Raw genomic sequence first — 17,599 nt, 5'->3', positions numbered from 1 at the left:
CAAAGAACGTCTTGCGACTTCCGCTTCCGGTTCCGGGATCTAGTTTGTTGTGGGCAGGCTCTCCGGTGTGGGCTGGTTATCGAAGCCGATTTTTGAGGTTCAGGTGTGAGTCGGGGTTGCTCCCGTCCAGCGGCTGCAGACATGGCGGCCTCTACGGCGGCCGGGAAACAGCGGATTCCCAAAGTGGCCAAGGTAGGCGACCGCGAAGGGTCCCGGCACAGCATCTGTGGTGCGGCGCACCGGAGACTTGGGGCAGCGAGCTCTGTGCCTGGGTCGGTGGCGTGGCGCGGGGTCTTGTCACTCCGAGCTCCTCTCCTGTCAGCCCAGCCTTCGTTCCAGGATGGTGATTTTGAAACGCGGGTGATCGGTTCGGTTAAGCAATCTCTTAGCTTTGCTAGGCTCTAGGGATCCCCCCACTGCTGGAGTAAAACAGGAGGAAGGGCGAAATGGCAAGCTTGATAGATGTACCCAGGCACCGTAGATCATGCCATGGGCAAGAACCTGAGGGTTGTCAGTAAACTTGAAGATAAACTTTGTGGAGAAAGCTGAAACTTGGAAGCTGCGTCAAAGTTGGATATGGGAGGAATGGGCTCTGTGCAATGGCATAATTTAAGTTAAACAGTAGATTATTATATTTTCAACGGTGACTAATATTTCACCAATGCTTGGTAAGTGGCAAGTCGTGCATTTTACCTTTACATATGGTCTTTCTCTGGTCTGATTTTTTTTTTTTTTGGTTTTACGAGACAGGGTTTCTCTGTATTGTTTTGGAGGCTGTCGGTCCAGCCCGACCTCGAACTCACAGAGATCCGCCTGCCTCTGCCTCCCGAGTGCTGAGATTAAAGGCGTGCGCCACCACCGCCCGGCTCTGGTCTGATTCTTATACGTGGCCTTTTTGTTCTGAGACAAATTCTCACTTCCACATGTAATTATTGTAAAAGTCGATAATGTGGGGGCTTTCTTCCCGTACTGAGTCATAAAAGCCAGGGTATGTGTGCCGGCTAGGTTTTGGCCAGCTTGACATAAGCTACAGTTATCTGTGGAGAGGAACCTCAGCTGATAAAATTCCTCCATCAGATTGCTTGTAGGCAAGTCTGTAAGGCATTTTCTTGGCTAATGATAGATGTAGAGGGCTCAGCCTTCTCAGGAAGGGCTACACCTGGGCTGGTGGTCCTAAGTACTGTAAGAAAGCGTGCTGAGCGATGAGTCCAGTGGGCAGTGTTCCTACGTGGCTTCTGTGTCACGTCCTGCCCCAGCTTCCCTTCATGATGGGCTGCGATTCAGCTGTGTAAGCCAAATAAACTCTTTCCTCCCGGGTGCTTTCGTTGGTGATTTTTTTTTAATTTTATTTTCCAGTTTAAATTTAGATAAGAAACAAGGTTGCTTCACAAGTCAGTTCCAGGTCCCTCTCCCATTCCCTCCCCTCCTCCCGTGCCCTCCCCCCACCCCCCCCGTTATCCCCTCATTCCCCCAAGGAGGGTGAGGCCCTCCATGGGGGTGTCCATAGTCTGTCATTTCATATAGGGCAGGGCCTAGACCCTTCCCCAAGAGTTCAGGGTGAGAGTGCACCTCACATTGTTCTATGGGAGTCCAAAGTCCGTGTGTATACTTGGGATGGGTACTGATCTGCTGCCCAAGGCTCAATAGATTCCCTAGGCCTCCTCACTGACACCCAGATTCAGGGGGTCTTGATCAGTCCCATGCTGGATTCCCAGGCTGATGCCTGGGATTCAAGAGTTAACCTTTGTCTGGTCAGCTGTTTCTGGGGGTTAAACCAGCCCAGTCTTAATCCCTTTGATCATCAGTCCTCCCTCTCTGTTACTGGCTTTCTTGAGTTCAGCTCAGTACTTAACCAAGGGAGTCTGCCTCTTCTTCGATCAGCCACTAAATGAAGTTTCTGTTTCCCAGACTCTCTGGCCATAGGATTGTAGGCTGGCACTCCCCAGATCTATGTCTAAAATCCATATATGAGAGAGTACATGGCCATGTTTCTCTTTTTGTGACTGGGTTACCTCACTCAGGATGGTTTCTTCTAGTGTCATCCATTTGCCTGCGAATCTCATGATTCCATTATTTTTTTTCTGCTGAATAGTACTCCATTGTGTAGATGTACCACATTTTCTCTATCCACTCTTCGGGTGAGGGACATCTAGGTTGCTTCCAAGTTCTGGCTATTAGAAATAAAGCTGCTATGAACATAGTGGAGCAGACATCTTTGTTGTATGAATGGGCATCTTTTGGATATATGCCTAAGAGTGGAGTTGCTGGGTCTTGTGGTAGGTTTATTCCCATTTTTCTGAGGAATCTCCATACTGATTTCCAAAGTGGCTGAACCAATTGGCACTCCCACCAGCAATGGAGCAGTGTCCCCCTTTCACCACATCCTCTCCAGCATAAATTGTCATTGGTGTTTTTGATTTTAGCCATTCTGACAGAAGTGAGATGGTATCTCAGAGTTGTTTTGATTTGCATTTCCCGGATGGCTAAGGATGTTGAGCACTTTCTCAAGTGCCTCTCAGCCATTTTAGACTCCTCTATTGAAAACTCTCTATTTAGTTCTGCAGCCCACTCAACAATTAATAAATAGGACCTACTGAAACTGAGAAGCTTCTGTAAGGCAAAGGACACAGTCAGCAAGACAAAAAGGCAGCCCACAGAATGGGAAAAAATATTCACTAATCCCACATCTGACAGAGGGTTGATCTCCAAAATTTACAAAGAACTCAAGAAGCAAGTCTCCAAAACACCAAAGGACCCTATTAAAAAGTGGGCTGCAGAACTAAATAGAGAGTTTTCATTGGTGATGTTTTATCACAGCAGTAAGAAAGCAAATTAGAACTGTGTGCTTGCACTTAAGGTCCATCTAAATCTGAACACGTTTGGCTTGTAGCTGCTGTGTTGAACAACAGAGTTGTGTGTGCTCAAAAAGCTTACATGGTAATGATTGGAACATAATAAGTTACAGTTGACTTAAAATGTTGTGGAAAGCCAACTTGTCCACTAGAGGGGTTAAAATAAGTAGAGGAATTCTGTAAACAGGTTATAACGCTAGAAAGTAGCAATTATTCTACTCTTCTAAAAGAGAAAATTTACTGTTATTTTGTCAGGTTTTTTTTTCTCTTGAGATTTTTACTATGGACTTGTTGTCATAGATGCCATACATTAGATAGAAAATACTTACAAAGTTCACATCCTGGAAAATGTTCCTGGGTTTTAAAATCTTGTGTGGAGAACACTACCTAAAACAGAAATGTCTTCTTTTTTTCTTAAAAGGTGAAAAACAAAGCGCCAGCCGAAGTTCAGATAACCGCTGAGCAGCTCTTAAGAGAGGCTAAAGAAAGAGAACTCGAGCTCCTCCCACCTCCGCCTCAGCAGAAGATCACAGATGAGGAAGAACTGAACGATTACAAGCTTCGGAAAAGGAAGGTGAGTCTGTCGGGAGTGCACAGTCACACCTGTGCCTGTCACCACTCACAGTAGGAGCCAGGGCGGGGACAGAGCTCAGAGAGAGCCTGTGTGATTTGACCTCAGGCTAACTTCGGGGATTATCCGATCCACTCATGTTGTGGAAGTTATATGTCACATTCTGCGAATTACTGAGAGCACTTGAAGGTAATGTTAAAAATTGTTTTCTTATTAGGAATGAGAGTAGAGTATGTTAAAGTACTAGTTATTGTTATGGACAACAGCAAAAGCTACCAGTAATTCTTCCAGTAGTTCATTATATCTACAGTTTTCGGTTATCTCCGTAAACTTTAGAGAAACACTTGTCATTTGTAACCTTCTGTAGTGAGCCTCGCTTCTCAGCAGCTGGGATAGAATGAAATGAGTGACTTTGATTACAAAAGGCAAAGTCATTTTCGCTTTAATGTACTACCCTCCCCCCTTTTGCCTTTCAGACTTTTGAAGATAACATAAGAAAAAACAGGACTGTGATTAGTAACTGGATAAAATACGCACAATGGGAAGAAAGTCTAAAGGAAATTCAAAGGTAAAATTGCCATGTGTAATATTTGCATATAAAATAGTATCAACTGTCCTGTGAAAAAGTGGGCAAATCTCGGAACTGTACTGTGTTTGTACCTCCCGGCCTCTGTTCCATGGCATCTTCAGGTTCTTCTGAGGGTGCTCAGGACACTGGGAAGGACAGCCTAGTGTTCTGTGTGTGGGTCTTGCCGATAGTACTCCTGTAACTAAAGAAGCAGTGTTTATCTCTCTTCTCTGTTCATGTTTCAAAAATAAAGTGTTGTGCTGAACTCTGTTGTCAAGATTAGATTGTGGCCTTCATTCCTGTTGAGCAGCCTCTCTGCACTCCCCCTCATAACCCTGCCCTGCTGTGACCATGTCCCTGCCAATTCCTGAGCATACCATTGCTCCTTACTATGACATTTCTTTGCTCTCTGCCTTGACCCCTTGAACAAACTGCAACTATCTCTTACAGCCTCAGTTCTGGAGTTCCTCCTACTTAGCCTGTTCACCAAACATTGCCATTTCTCTCTCCGCTTCCTGTGCAGCCCCTGACTATGATGTTTATGACAGTATGAAATAATTGCACGCTTGTCTCTCTTTAAGATTGTACAATAACTTGAGTATCGCTTTTTCTCTTTTTATGACGAGAACCTGACTCATGATAGACATCTAACAAAACAGTAGGGTATTGCAGCCAGTTTGAAGTGACTGCTGTATGTCTTATAGATGCTGCTTTTGATGCTTTCCCTGTCTTATTTGTTAAGGGCTCGATCCATATACGAGCGTGCTTTAGATGTAGACTATCGGAATATTACACTCTGGCTAAAATATGCAGAAATGGAAATGAAGAACCGCCAGGTCAACCATGCCAGAAATATCTGGGACCGAGCCATAACAACTCTGCCACGAGTCAACCAGTTCTGGTAAGCCTCTAGTTGTACAAAGCAGCCTTTTGTGAATTAGAAAAGTACTACTTACTATATATTATTGGTTTTGTGTACAGTTATAGTAATTTTATATATTGAACTTTACATTCTACTTTTCCTTAAAATAGTTTATTTTAATGTCATATAATCTATGAGTCATAACCCTAATGCTCCATAGTCATGTAATTAAAACTTAAATGTAAACAAAGCATTGGAAATATCAAAGATTACTTTTTTCCCTAAGTTATTTGACCACAGAAGACATCTTTGGATGATTCTATATCAGGTACAAGTACACGTACATGGAGGAGATGTTGGGCAATGTTGCTGGTGCCCGCCAGGTGTTTGAGCGCTGGATGGAATGGCAGCCTGAGGAGCAGGCCTGGCACTCCTACATCAACTTTGAGCTGAGATACAAAGAGGTGGAGCGGGCCCGCACCATTTATGAACGCTATATCCTTTGAATGAGGTATAAGTGGCATGTGGCTATCATGGGTGTTTGCCTCCCAGAAAGATGGCACAGTCAAGACTGTTGCCATTAAGGTGACATTGAAGGTCAGGAAGGCAGGTTTCATCACTTTCACATTTTCTTGTAGGGATAGGAATTGTTCACGTCAAAGTCTGTGGTCTGGGTGATTTGAGTCTTTCCAGTTATATGGGTTCATTTTTGTTTTTTGTTTTGTTTTGTTTTTTTGTTTTTTTTTCTGCACTAAATCCTAGCTGCTAGAATCAGAGGTGTATGATTACCATTGGCACTGTTAATGGAGGTCGACACCAGAGGTCCATTGCTTACTAGCTGTGACTACAGCTAGTTAGTGACTCCAGGGTCATTTAGTTCCTTGATCCTTTGTGTACTTTCTATATAAGAAAAATTAAAAGTAAACATGGTAAAGCTTACTGTGTACTCCTTGCCAGAGCACTTGCCTAGCATATTTTGAGGCCCTGAGTTTAGGCAAAGCACTATGAAAAATTGAACAGCCAGTTGTGGCAGACTGCTGTTAACAACTAGAAGATGGTGTTTGTGAAAAGTCCTGTTAGAAACAGCTCTGTGATCCTCATCACCTAGAGGCACCTTATTTGCAAATTGTCACACTTGTTAAATTTTATTTGGAATTTCCAAATTAATAATTGTTATGCCTTAGCAGCCATTTGTAAACATCTATAGGACAGGGAATATTTTGTGTCCCTCAGCATGCACTTCCTAGCTGAAGTCCATTTCAGGGTGTGTGTGTGTGTGTGTGTGTGTGTGTGTGTGTGTGTGTGTGTGTGTGTGTGTCCACCCAAGTGTGAAGGCAGGAGGGGTCCATACTGTGACCACAAGGAGCTTTCTCCCTCTCTGAAGCCAGTAGGATAGAATTCTGACCCCTGTAGTGGGACAGCCTGAGGCTAGTTGCCTGATGCTCATGATGCAGTGCTTGGTGCACAGAATGAAGACCTGCGTTTGGATCCCTAGCACCCACATAAAAAACTGGCTCAGGAACACACGTCTGTAATCCCAGTACTGGGCGGATGGAGACAGGAGGATCACTAGGGCTGTTAGGTCGGTCAGTCCAGCTGAATAGGTGAGCTCCAGGTTCAGTGAGAGGCCCTGTCTCAAAAGATAAGTAAGAGAGCAGTTGAATAAGTGATTTTAGCCTCTGACCTCTTACACCCATGCATGCATGTGCATGTGTGCACACACACAGGAAAATAACTAGGATGTACTGTTTTTAGAATTTAAAACTATGGTCCGTGGGAGATATGTCCACATTCCTCCTAGGATCAGTGGTTTGGCATTCAGTAATTGAGAGTTCTTACTGGCTTTACAGAACTGGTACAAACAATAAGAGCCTTACTTTGCAACATTAAGATCTTAAGTTGTCTAATTTGATAGTGGCTTAAGAGAGGCTTGAGAAGCACTTGATTTGTAGCAGATGATATTCTCAGCACTTAGTAGTGCCAGCACTGTGAAAACCCTGCAGTGCAGCAACTGCTCCATTCTACAGGTGAGGACACTGAGACCTGAGTAAATAAAGTAACCTGACTGTGGCCTCAGGTAGTGATGGTGGAAATGGCCCAGGAACTGATGCTCTTAACATCGTTGGTACATCTGGATACATTAATCACTGGAAAGTATTGCTTCTTCAAGGAAGGTTGATGTGCTCTGGTAATTAAATGGCAATTGAAAACTTTCTCCTTAGCTTTGGAGAGCAGCTTTCTTTTTGTGGCAGACTGCTCACAATGAGTAGAGCAGACTGCTGTTACTGAGCATTTAATGTAATAGGTGCTTTTTGTTGACCGTGTTCTTTGGGCCAGAAAATGTTAAGTTTCATAAACATTGCCTCATTTTATAGAGGCAGCAGTGATGGGTGGGGTTGGCACTGTTTTTCCTTTGCACACACTAAAAAGCTGAGATGGATGACTTATTGAAGATCGCATGGCTTATAACCAGGTTGAGGGTTTTCTCTGACTTCAGGCTTCTGTGTGTACCCACCGCAGAGTCAGCATGAAGGCAGAGCAGAATAAGTAACATAACCCTGACCTCGGAGGCTGAGGGCCAGTGGTTAGACCCCTTGGTATGTGCTCCCTCCACTTGTATTTGGAATTGTTGGGGTTTGGGAGGTTAGTGTGGTTTGGGGCCTATTGTTTGGGCATTGAGCCTTTGTGCTCTGAGCTCACCTCAGCCTCCATTAGTGACTTAGCTATGGGCTTGCCTGCTTTCCTTCACTCCCCTGCACTTGTGCTGGTGCACCCTGCTGTGAAGAACTGGATCAAGTATGCCCGATTTGAAGAGAAGCATGCTTACTTTGCCCATGCACGGAAAGTCTACGAGAGAGCAGTTGAGTTCTTTGGAGATGAGCATATGGACGAACACCTGTATGTGGCCTTTGCTAAATTTGAGGAAAATCAGAAAGAGGTAAGTGCATGTTGAGTTCATTTCTGTTTTGTTTTATTCACTTATCCATAGAGAAAATGTTTTCTAGATACAGAAACCTAATTTCATGCAAGACAGTATGCATGTGTTGCCAAGCTATAGATTGGAGTTGAGTGGTTATGTATGGTAACTGTCTTAATTTCATTCTGCTTTGTTTGAAAATTAAACCTTTAAATATCAATTCCTGGAGTTAGGTGTTGTGTCGTGGTATTTGTCTTAATCCCAGTACTCAGAAAATTGAGGATTGACTCTGAGGCTGAGACAGGAGGAGGATAAGTTGGAGCCAGCTTAGAGTACATAAGACCTTCTCTCAGAAACACAAAAGTACACATATAAACTATGAGAGTCTTTTGGTATTCTGATTCAAGGGCTTCATATATAACAAGCAAAGGACCAATGCCCTCAACCGGAGGAAACAATGTGGAATGGAAACATAGATTGCCCCACAAATACGCCAGTTCCTTTCTTCCTTGGTATACGCAGAAAATAACAGAATTGGAGGCTTCAGATTCTCTTTAAGAGGCAAAGGTTAGAGGGTTTTAAGTGGGACAATGACCGGAATATATTTATTGAGCTTCTGGCTAATTCAAGACGATATTCTGGGGCATAGCAAGAGTGGAGTCAGGGAAGGGCTGAGGAAGAAGCTCAGTGGGAGAGCACTCGCCTGCATGGGTGAAGCTCTGGGTGTGATCATCAGTACTAAGGAGGCGGGTGATAAAACTGGAAAGTCCAGCGAGGAGATTTTGGACATGGGTCAGCATCAGGGTAGAGGAGAAAAGGGCAGAAGTGGAAGACAAAAACAGCAGCACTTGTTGAAGAAGACAGTAAGGGAAAGGAGACTGGAGAGGAACCAAGGCAGACTTGTGGAGCTTTGGGTGTGAGCAGCTATGCCATGGCGGTGTTGCCTGCCAGCCTGGGAAGGACCCAGGATGGGTGAGGAGAAAATAGAAGCTCAATTTTGAGACAGCATTAAATATGGAACTGAAAATAAGCATTAGTCCTTTCTGATCAAGGCCTCAAAATTTAATTTACAAGTAACAGGTTGCAGTTATTTCCAGGTGTAACTAAAATGAGATTATGTTTTAGATGATAATCTTCCTATCTGTTTTTAGTTTGAAAGGGTACGAGTTATCTACAAATATGCCCTGGATAGAATTTCAAAACAAGAGGCCCAAGAACTCTTTAAAAACTATACCATCTTTGAGAAGAAGTTTGGTGACCGGAGGGGTATTGAAGATATCATTGTGAGCAAGCGAAGATTCCAGTATGAAGAAGAAGTGAAGGTGGGTGCCGCTGTAGATGGCTAGTGTTGTCAGAGCTCTCGAATAATAGCAGGTTGAGGCTTGTGATCACCCTGATGATGTATCTGATTGACTCGGCAGCTGTTTCAAGCAAATTGGAATAATGTGGCTTAAAGAAAGCAGAGTAAGCCATAATTGGATTTGCTATGCCATTCCCTTGTGGAAAGTCCTTATACTAATAGCAAACCAAAGAAATGTGGATGAGCTGAACAAATGGACAAGATGGATGGGATCATATGGGTAATCCCATCTCTTGGGAGACAGAGGCAGAAAAATTGTTAGTTCGAGACCAGTGTAGGTTTCATCTGGAATCTATGCCTCCAAAACTATGTGGCATAAGAGTCAGAGATGGATCCATATACCTGCTTTGCAAGAGCAAGAGATCTACGGTAGACAGTTCTGTTCTTATCTCCATAATTTCAGGTATAATAGTAGTATTTTCTCTCCGGGTTCTTGTGTCTTTTGCTTAGTCAGATTGAAGTAGCTCCTAATAAAGGACCAAGTCTGGTGTTAAATGAAGTGGTAGGTCAGTAATATGTGTTCAGGATAAATTACTGTTATCTGAAAAGGTGTTTCCTGATTTTAGAGTCTGATATAAACCCATTGTAATTTCATCAACATAATGGTAAACAGTCACATGTATAAAAAGTAACATGTATACAAGCTGGAAGCTGTGTGCAGTGGCTCAAGCCTGTAGTCCCAGGACTGACCATGGCAAGATAATATGAGTTCAAGGCCAGCCTATGCTATGGAGTGAGACCCTGTCTTAGAAACAAAGAAAAAAAATGGAATGTCATTACCAAGTAGTAGAGGAAAGAGGCTTTACTGAGAGGTACCAGCCTCTTACAGTCTTATACAATCTCAGGATGGCTGTTCTAAAAATGAGATAATGGGTGAAAACTGAGAGAAAAAAATGCTAAAGTATAGCAAGTTTTGTATCTCCTTATAGTTCTGACAGCCTGTCAAATCTAGCTCTTGGTTCTGGTTTTATAGATTAAGCTGTTTTTTCTAGGCTAATCCACACAATTACGATGCATGGTTTGATTACTTACGCTTGGTGGAAAGTGATGCAGAAGCTGACACTGTGCGGGAAGTCTATGAGAGAGCCATTGCTAATGTGCCGCCCATTCCAGAGAAGAGGCACTGGAAGCGCTACATCTATCTCTGGATCAACTATGCACTCTATGAAGAGCTGGAAGCCAAGGTGAACTGTGGGCCAGCCATTAGTGGCTTTCTTACCCCAGTATCGTGGCTCTGGGTAGTAACTGATAGTTAAAACCTTTGAGATAAACTTAGTTTTAAATTCTTTTAGAACTATGTCCACCCATGTACATCATTTAAACTGTGTGTCTGTTGAGGCATGGTGCTGTTTTGTTTTAAAACCTTGGGGCATAATTAGATAGCATTTAAAACTTGAAAGGGAAACAATGACCAGTGAAGCAGTTTAATTACATATATTTTCCTAACAATGTGTTTTGTCACAAAGAAGGATCATGGCCAGATTGTACATTTTTGCTTTTGATAAAGATCTAGTGGCATTTCCAGAAATAGGTTGTGTGTAAGTTGACAGGTAAAGACTACCCTCTGTTGATCTGAGACTGTAACATCTTTCTTTCTGCTGTCAGGCCTTCCTACAAAGATGAATTCAGACTTTGATGGCCACATTGTTGTTATTAAACCAAAGTTTGATAATCAAAGGTAGTTGCTATTTTTGATCATAAATGAAATCAAAATTTAAAAATAGCATCTTGAGAAGTGGGGGTGGTGTCTGTTTCTACTAGTAGTCATGAAATTAACTAATAAAATAAGTATTAACATATTTTCTAACTTTTAATCTTAATACAGGATCCTGATAGGACAAGACAGGTATATCAAGCGTCTTTGGAACTAATTCCTCACAAAAAGGTACACTTGCTAGAACAAAATCCTGTTTGTCAAATAATATGTGTCGGTTGAAACTTTTTGAGATTAAAAAAAGGTACAGTTTTTGCCTAGTTCATAGAGCAGCCTGTATTGTGACAAGTAAGCAGTGTGGGTAATTCAGAGAGGCAGATTGGAAGAAAGAAGACAGATCATGTGCCTAAGAGACTCCAAACGGGTCTTTTGATAACAGAGCTTGCTTTCGTGTGTTGCACATGTGACTTCTTTGGAGATGTTCAAATATTACTCTACCTTATTTCCCAACAACAGAAACAGAGTTCTGCTTTAGAAGTGGTGAGTTGTTCTTAGAAATAGGATGTTCAACCAACTTGTAGTACACAAAACATTATCAGTAGAGGCTGCCATGCTATGAAGGATATAATACAGTTATCTGTCTAGTTCATCATGGATGTATGTGTGTCCGTAACATTTCTATTTATAGGGGGTGGGTTGTGCATGTGCCATAGTACACATGTGGAAGTCAGAAGATAACTTGGGAAGTTGGTTATGTCTACCATGTGGATCCTGGAGATTAAACATAAGGGTCAAGCCTGACAGCTGGTACTATCATTCACTGAGTCCTTTCACCAGCCTCATGATACACATTTATTATGTATACAGTGTGTTGCCTGCAAGTATGCCTGCAGGCCAGAAGAGGGCACCTGATCTCATTACAGATGGTTGTGAGCCATGGTTGCTTGGAATTGAACTTAGGACTTCTGGAAGAGCCCGCAGTGCTCTTAAGTGCTGAGCCATCTCTCCAGCCCCTCATGGTATATTTTTAACCGTTGGTTTTAACCGTTGTAAATGCCATCTTTGCTTCAAAACAACAAACTGCATCCCTCCTCACTCTGAAATTTTGCCAGTGGCCTTTGGTTAAGCTAAATGAACATCTTCAGCCGGATCTTTTTGTGCTTTTGTTTTGTAGTTCACATTTGCCAAAATGTGGTTATATTATGCACAGTTTGAAATACGACAGAAAAATCTGCCATTTGCCAGAAGAGCTTTGGTAAGTAAAGGAGCAGCGTGTCTCACGAAGTCTCAGGAGAATGTGGTTAAGATCTTCATGCTTACAGTTTGAATGATTCCTACTGAAAAAAGCAACAAAGTGGGTTGTGCTAGCACACACTAGTAAGGCCAGCCTTGCTTGGGCTATAGCAAGCCTTGTCCAAGAAAGAGAAGCGGGGGAGAGGGGTAATAAGGGGCAGGTGGCAACAGAAATTTATCTTTTATAACCTGGGACATGTTAGAAAACTCATAGATGCCACTTGGAGACTAAGTGACTATTGAATTCTCTTTCTAAGTGGGACATAAAGATAACCCTTCTCCCTCCCTACGAAGGTCAGGGACCATTGTGGAAGAATGTAAGAGCAGGATGGTGGGGAGGGCTGTTATGAAGTGTCTTCTGGACATTGCATGGCTGTCACACTCAAACTCAACAGCAGCATCAGTGGCCTGCAGGAGATTTGCACAAGATCGAGCCATCCATCATGAATGAAGGAAGGACTCATGAGATTCCACCTCCAGTTGGGAGACAGCAGCTGGACCATAAGTATAACAATACTCTTGGCCATTTTATTCTCCAGGGGACTTCCATAGGCAAATGTCCAAAGAACAAGTTATTCAAAGGTTATATAGAACTGGAACTGCAGCTTCGAGAATTTGACAGATGTCGGAAGCTTTATGAAAAGTTCTTGGAATTTGGACCTGAAAATTGTACCTCATGGATCAAGTTTGCAGAATTAGAGACAATCCTTGGTGATATTGATAGAGCACGGGCAATCTATGAATTAGCCATCAGCCAGCCACGCTTAGACATGCCAGAGGTAAGGATCCCAAGTTGAATATATTTGAAATACTTAAGTGTTCCCTCTATCTAACCATCTAAACATGTTACACAAACATCTGTAAAGATGATCCAGCTAACCTGTAGTCTTTTTCACTTGGATTAGGACTCCTCTGTTTGTTAAGTAGGACCGGGGGGAGTGTCAGCAACAGCCCCCACACAGCTGACGGGGAAGGTTAAAGGGGGTGGAAAAAGCTGGGTAAGGAAACAGTTGTAGCCCTCCCCCCCTCCCCTCACCAAGTCTAGAACACGAGAAGTGGGGGTGGAGACTGCATATCTATGTCCTTGGAGAAGTTGTGCCTGAAACATTGTCTTCCTAGATTCTACTGCTGCAAGCCTAGAGTACTGGCTCACCTGCAGTAGTTAAGTCCCAAGGTAGCAGTGCACCATAGCAAGGACTGATTGGTCTCACAGGAGCCACAGAACTGTCCTAGCCTCTTGTCAGTCTTGTACTGACATGACCCTGTGTCAGGGAAGCTTCCTGTACTGCTGATAGATAGTGCCCGTGGCCTCCTGTAGACTGCCAGCTCCAGTGCCCATACCCCAGTTTTTCCTTGTGTCTGCATTTTTTTTGTTTTTTGTTTTTTTGTTTTTTTTAACTCAAATGACAAGCAATTGGCATTGGGCACAGGAACACACACGGTGGCTAATCTGGCTTATTTTCTCCCCTAAAAGTTAACTGCATGTGACAAGATCATGAAAGTACCTGGAATTCTTGACAAATTTTGGTTGTGTTGAACATTTGAAAAACTCTGAAAGAGAATGTAAAACTAAATCCAAAGCCTTTTTTCCTATCTTAAATTCTAGTCACATTTTGGCAAATTTGTAAATGCTAGTCTTATTTCATCCACATGCAGTCTTAATTGTTGAATGAAGTCTTAGGGGCATGCGGCTTTCTTAGTGCTAAGACTTACCTATCATTTTTCTTAGGTACTTTGGAAATCATATATTGATTTTGAGATTGAGCAAGAAGAAACTGAAAGAACACGAAATCTTTACCGACAATTGCTTCAGCGAACACAGCATGTCAAGGTATCCTAACTTTGCCAACAGTCTTTCCTTTTATTTTATATAGCAGTTTTGGTGTTTTTAGACTAATTATTTTAAATGGCTTTCTTGCTCTTAGGATCTGTTCTTAAAGGACTTAATGATAAGCTTGTCATTGTTTATGCTGCACAGGAATCTCTTGGAAATCACATGTTTCAAGATTTTAAAACTGCCAAACACCTAAAAGCAGGAGTGTTTTGTTACTGACGATGAAGTTCACTGTATGTTCAAATATGTTCAATGTATTAGTCTGCAATGCTATCAGTGTGATACATCATTAGATGTCATGAACTGGAGAAATTAGCTTTATAAGCCATTACATTGCTGTCTTCTGGCTCACATGGTTAATTTGGTTCTGTTAATTTTTTAAAGGTATGGATCAGTTTTGCTCAGTTTGAGTTATCCTCAGGGAAAGACGGAAGTGTGGCTAAATGCAGACAGATTTATGAAGAGGCAAATAAAACCATGAGAAACTGTGAAGAAAAAGAAGAAAGACTTATGTTGCTGGAATCCTGGCGAGGTTTTGAAGATGAATTTGGAACAGTATCAGACAAGGAAAGAGTAGACAAACTCATGCCAGAAAAGGTCAAGAAGAGAAGAAAGGTCCAGGCTGACGATGGGGTAAGTGCTGAGCACTTGATCTTGTTCATATCTTGTCAAAGGAGTAGAAATGCATCTGACTTTGAAATGTGTGCTTTGGAGTAGTGGACTGCCTGGATAAGGACCACTTGTAGCCTGGCTACTAGCAACACAGCAGGGATAGAAAAGGGGGCAGGAAAGGGGTGGGGGTGGCAAAGACAGCTTAGTGAGGGTAGAGTTGGTCTAGGAGTTACATGAAGTGTGATATTTGTAGAGGGGGAAGTAGGAAGTCAGCATGTGGGGTGGGGGGCAAAGGGGAAGCACCAATCCGGAGACGACTTGTAGGGTAGAGCAAGTTTGGTGGGAAACATTGAAGATGCCTGTACATGACTAGATTACTGGCATCTTGTACAGGCAGACTTGAGCGACTTAGATTAAGATGATCTACTGGATGGTTTTCATAAATCTAGCAGCTGGGAGGTGGAAATGTGGGAGATGAGAGGAGAGCCTGCATTTCAGGACAGTATTTAGAAGTAAAATCCATGATCAGTTGGAAGTGAAAAAATCTGGGTCCTCTGCAAGGGCAACACAAGGTCTTAACAGCTGAGCTATCACTCCAGCCCATAAAACTCAAAATTTTCAAGTCTTAACCATATGACTGGGGTGGAGTTGAGGTGCTGAGTGTCTTGATTGCCTCAGGAGAAGCTGTGCTGAGAGGGTTAGTTTTCTTCCCTTGGTCCTCCATTTTCAGTGGACTGCTACATCATTTGAGCAGCTATTTAGTCACTCAGTTGGGCCCAGGCTTTTGAACCTCCTACTGCAGGATTTGCTGTTGTTTTGTAAAGTAAACATGGTTTAGTTTGAAGTCTAGGTTACCCCTTCACTCTCCCTTCTGAATGAAGCACGTTCCAGCTATGTGTGCTCACCTTTTCACTGATGCATTTAATTCTGCAGTCCGATGCTGGGTGGGAAGAATACTATGATTACATCTTTCCCGAGGATGCTGCCAACCAGCCTAACCTCAAGCTCCTGGCAATGGCCAAACTTTGGAAGAAACAGCAACAAGAAAAAGAAGCTGCTGAACAGGATCCAGATAAGGACATTGATGAGAGTGAATCCTCATCTTTTTAAATGTTGTAATATTTTTATGAATTAATACTTTAGAACTTTAACTTCTGAATGTTTCTATGTATTTACCCAGGAAGGAGTTGTCTGGCGTTTTTTGATAGCTACCTTTTGAATTATTTTTGAAAACACCCTTGGGTTAAATGTGGATGAGAAATTGCAAGTAAAGAAAATTTTTTAAGTTTTGTTACCTGAGTCCTAACTTTCCTAGTATTTGCCCATATTATCTATTACATGAAATATGCTCAGCACCTATTTTATGTGGAACTACAGACATTTGTGTGGAGGAGGTCAAGGCAGGACTTATTTGTGTAGCCTTGATGGCTGTCCTGGAACTCACTCTGTAGACCAGGCTGGCCTTGAACTATAGAGATCCACCTGCCTCCCAAGTGCAGGGATTGAAGTCATGCACCACCACACACCAGGTGCAGGTAACTTGACTCTTTCAAGTGGTCACAATCCATTCTGCAGGAAAAAGCTATAGCTCTGTCTGATGGTGTACATGCCTCTAAAACCTATCACTGTCTTGTTGATACCATACAGCCTGAGTCCAGCCCTAGCACTACTGTGTGATTGATGGCTGTATAGCTTAGTCTTTGTTTTCTGTTGCTCAAACATGGGGCCTCATTTTGATTTCATTAGGAAAGGAATGTGCTGATATCAATCTTGTTTCCACCCCCTTTTTTTTAGCACATTATAAAATGGACTTGGACTACTTTAACCTCTAAATATCCTGAAGTAATTTGTAGCAACTATTTATTCTTGGACGAAGTTATTTGCCAGGAACATTTTAGCTTGGTTTCAGTTTCGCTCCCATCAGTTTCTAAAACTGGTTTTGTAGTAGCTTGTTTAGAAAACAGTGGCCTCTGCATATGCTGATGCTCTTAGGCACAGTGTCCTATGTTCAAATAAGTTTGGGAAATTCTGGGTTTACATTAACATCTTTGTTGAGTCTCCTTTTTTTTATTTATTGATTGTGTATACAGCCTTCTGCCTGCATACCAGCAGAGGGCACCAGATATCATTCAAGGTGGTTGTGAGCTACCATGTGGTTGTCGGGAATTGAACTCAGGACCTCTGGAAGAACAGTCAGTGCTCTTAACCGCTGAGCCATCTCCCCAGGCCCTGTTGAGTCTCTTTAGAGTGTTTGAAGCCTTCCATATGCTGCTTAGGACATGACTCATCACAGCACTGTCACCAGCTTCCCAGACTTCCTGAATTCTACAGTTAAGTCTGCCTAGAGAGTGTGCATCTCCCAGCATGCTATAGAACATGTAAACTCATAACAACTGATGCTTAACAGTTGTCATAAAACAGCAGGTGTGCAAAGAACCCACAGTGACATACTTGTTGGTACTGCTTACATTGTAAAATAGCATTTGCCTAGTCTTGGAGGCACTGTTTTAATCTACTCCACAGCCATATTTTCTTGTTGACCAAGCAAAGTCTAGAATTGTTTTTTACCTATAAGAACTATTAGTAAACGTGGGGATAAAAGCTGTTTAGTAATGTTACTAAATTAGGTCTTGGAAATAAGATAATTTTGGAAGTTAGAAGAAAACAGTACTACTGAGTAAATGATAGATTTTCAAGCTACCAGAACAGCACCAGGCATGGGTGTCAGCTTAAGTCAGCTAGCCAAGAAGAAAATCCGTCATTGAATATCCTTTGAGGTAGTGCAGATTAAAGATGGAGGTGAAAGCAGGTCAGAATGCTAGTTCCATAGCTAAGTCTTCCTGGAGCTGTTGTCATGTTGCTTATCCATAAGACAAAAGTTAGGGACTTTACTCTTAAAGTTCACTCGTAACAACTGAGTGCCAGTATGAAAGGCTTGAAGGAAACTTATTCCTCCTTGAGAACAAGATCATTCATTTGCCCCAGGCTTAAATCAGGTGCTACCATTTGACAGCAAGATGGAGGATTACTAGAGGTGAGTTCAAAGCCAGCCTGGGCAACACCTTATCTCAGAAAA

The 17,599-nt window shown here is 42.5% G+C and overlaps 1 protein-coding gene across 1 annotated transcript; it reads left to right on the top strand.

Annotated features, from left to right (window-relative positions):
- The first annotated feature begins 22 nt into the window (after positions 1–22).
- On the top strand, positions 23–15,813 carry Crnkl1 (crooked neck pre-mRNA splicing factor 1). Its single transcript, XM_005072569.4, has 14 exons — positions 23–192; positions 3,274–3,426; positions 3,900–3,991; positions 4,734–4,892; positions 5,182–5,348; positions 7,613–7,791; positions 8,922–9,092; positions 10,123–10,314; positions 10,956–11,015; positions 11,959–12,039; positions 12,617–12,856; positions 13,807–13,908; positions 14,296–14,544; positions 15,457–15,813. Exons 1-14 carry the CDS (start codon positions 142–144, stop codon positions 15,631–15,633), a joined length of 2,073 nt encoding a protein of 690 aa, XP_005072626.1. The 5' UTR covers positions 23–141; the 3' UTR covers positions 15,634–15,813.
- Positions 15,814–17,599: the final 1,786 nt, after the last annotated feature.

This window comes from Mesocricetus auratus, unplaced genomic scaffold, assembly GCF_017639785.1.
Source record: "Mesocricetus auratus isolate SY011 unplaced genomic scaffold, BCM_Maur_2.0 Super-Scaffold_100004, whole genome shotgun sequence".
NCBI lineage: Eukaryota > Metazoa > Chordata > Mammalia > Rodentia > Cricetidae > Mesocricetus > Mesocricetus auratus.
The sequence above is the reverse complement of the archived record's forward strand: the minus strand, read 5'-3'. Positions and strand labels throughout refer to the sequence as shown.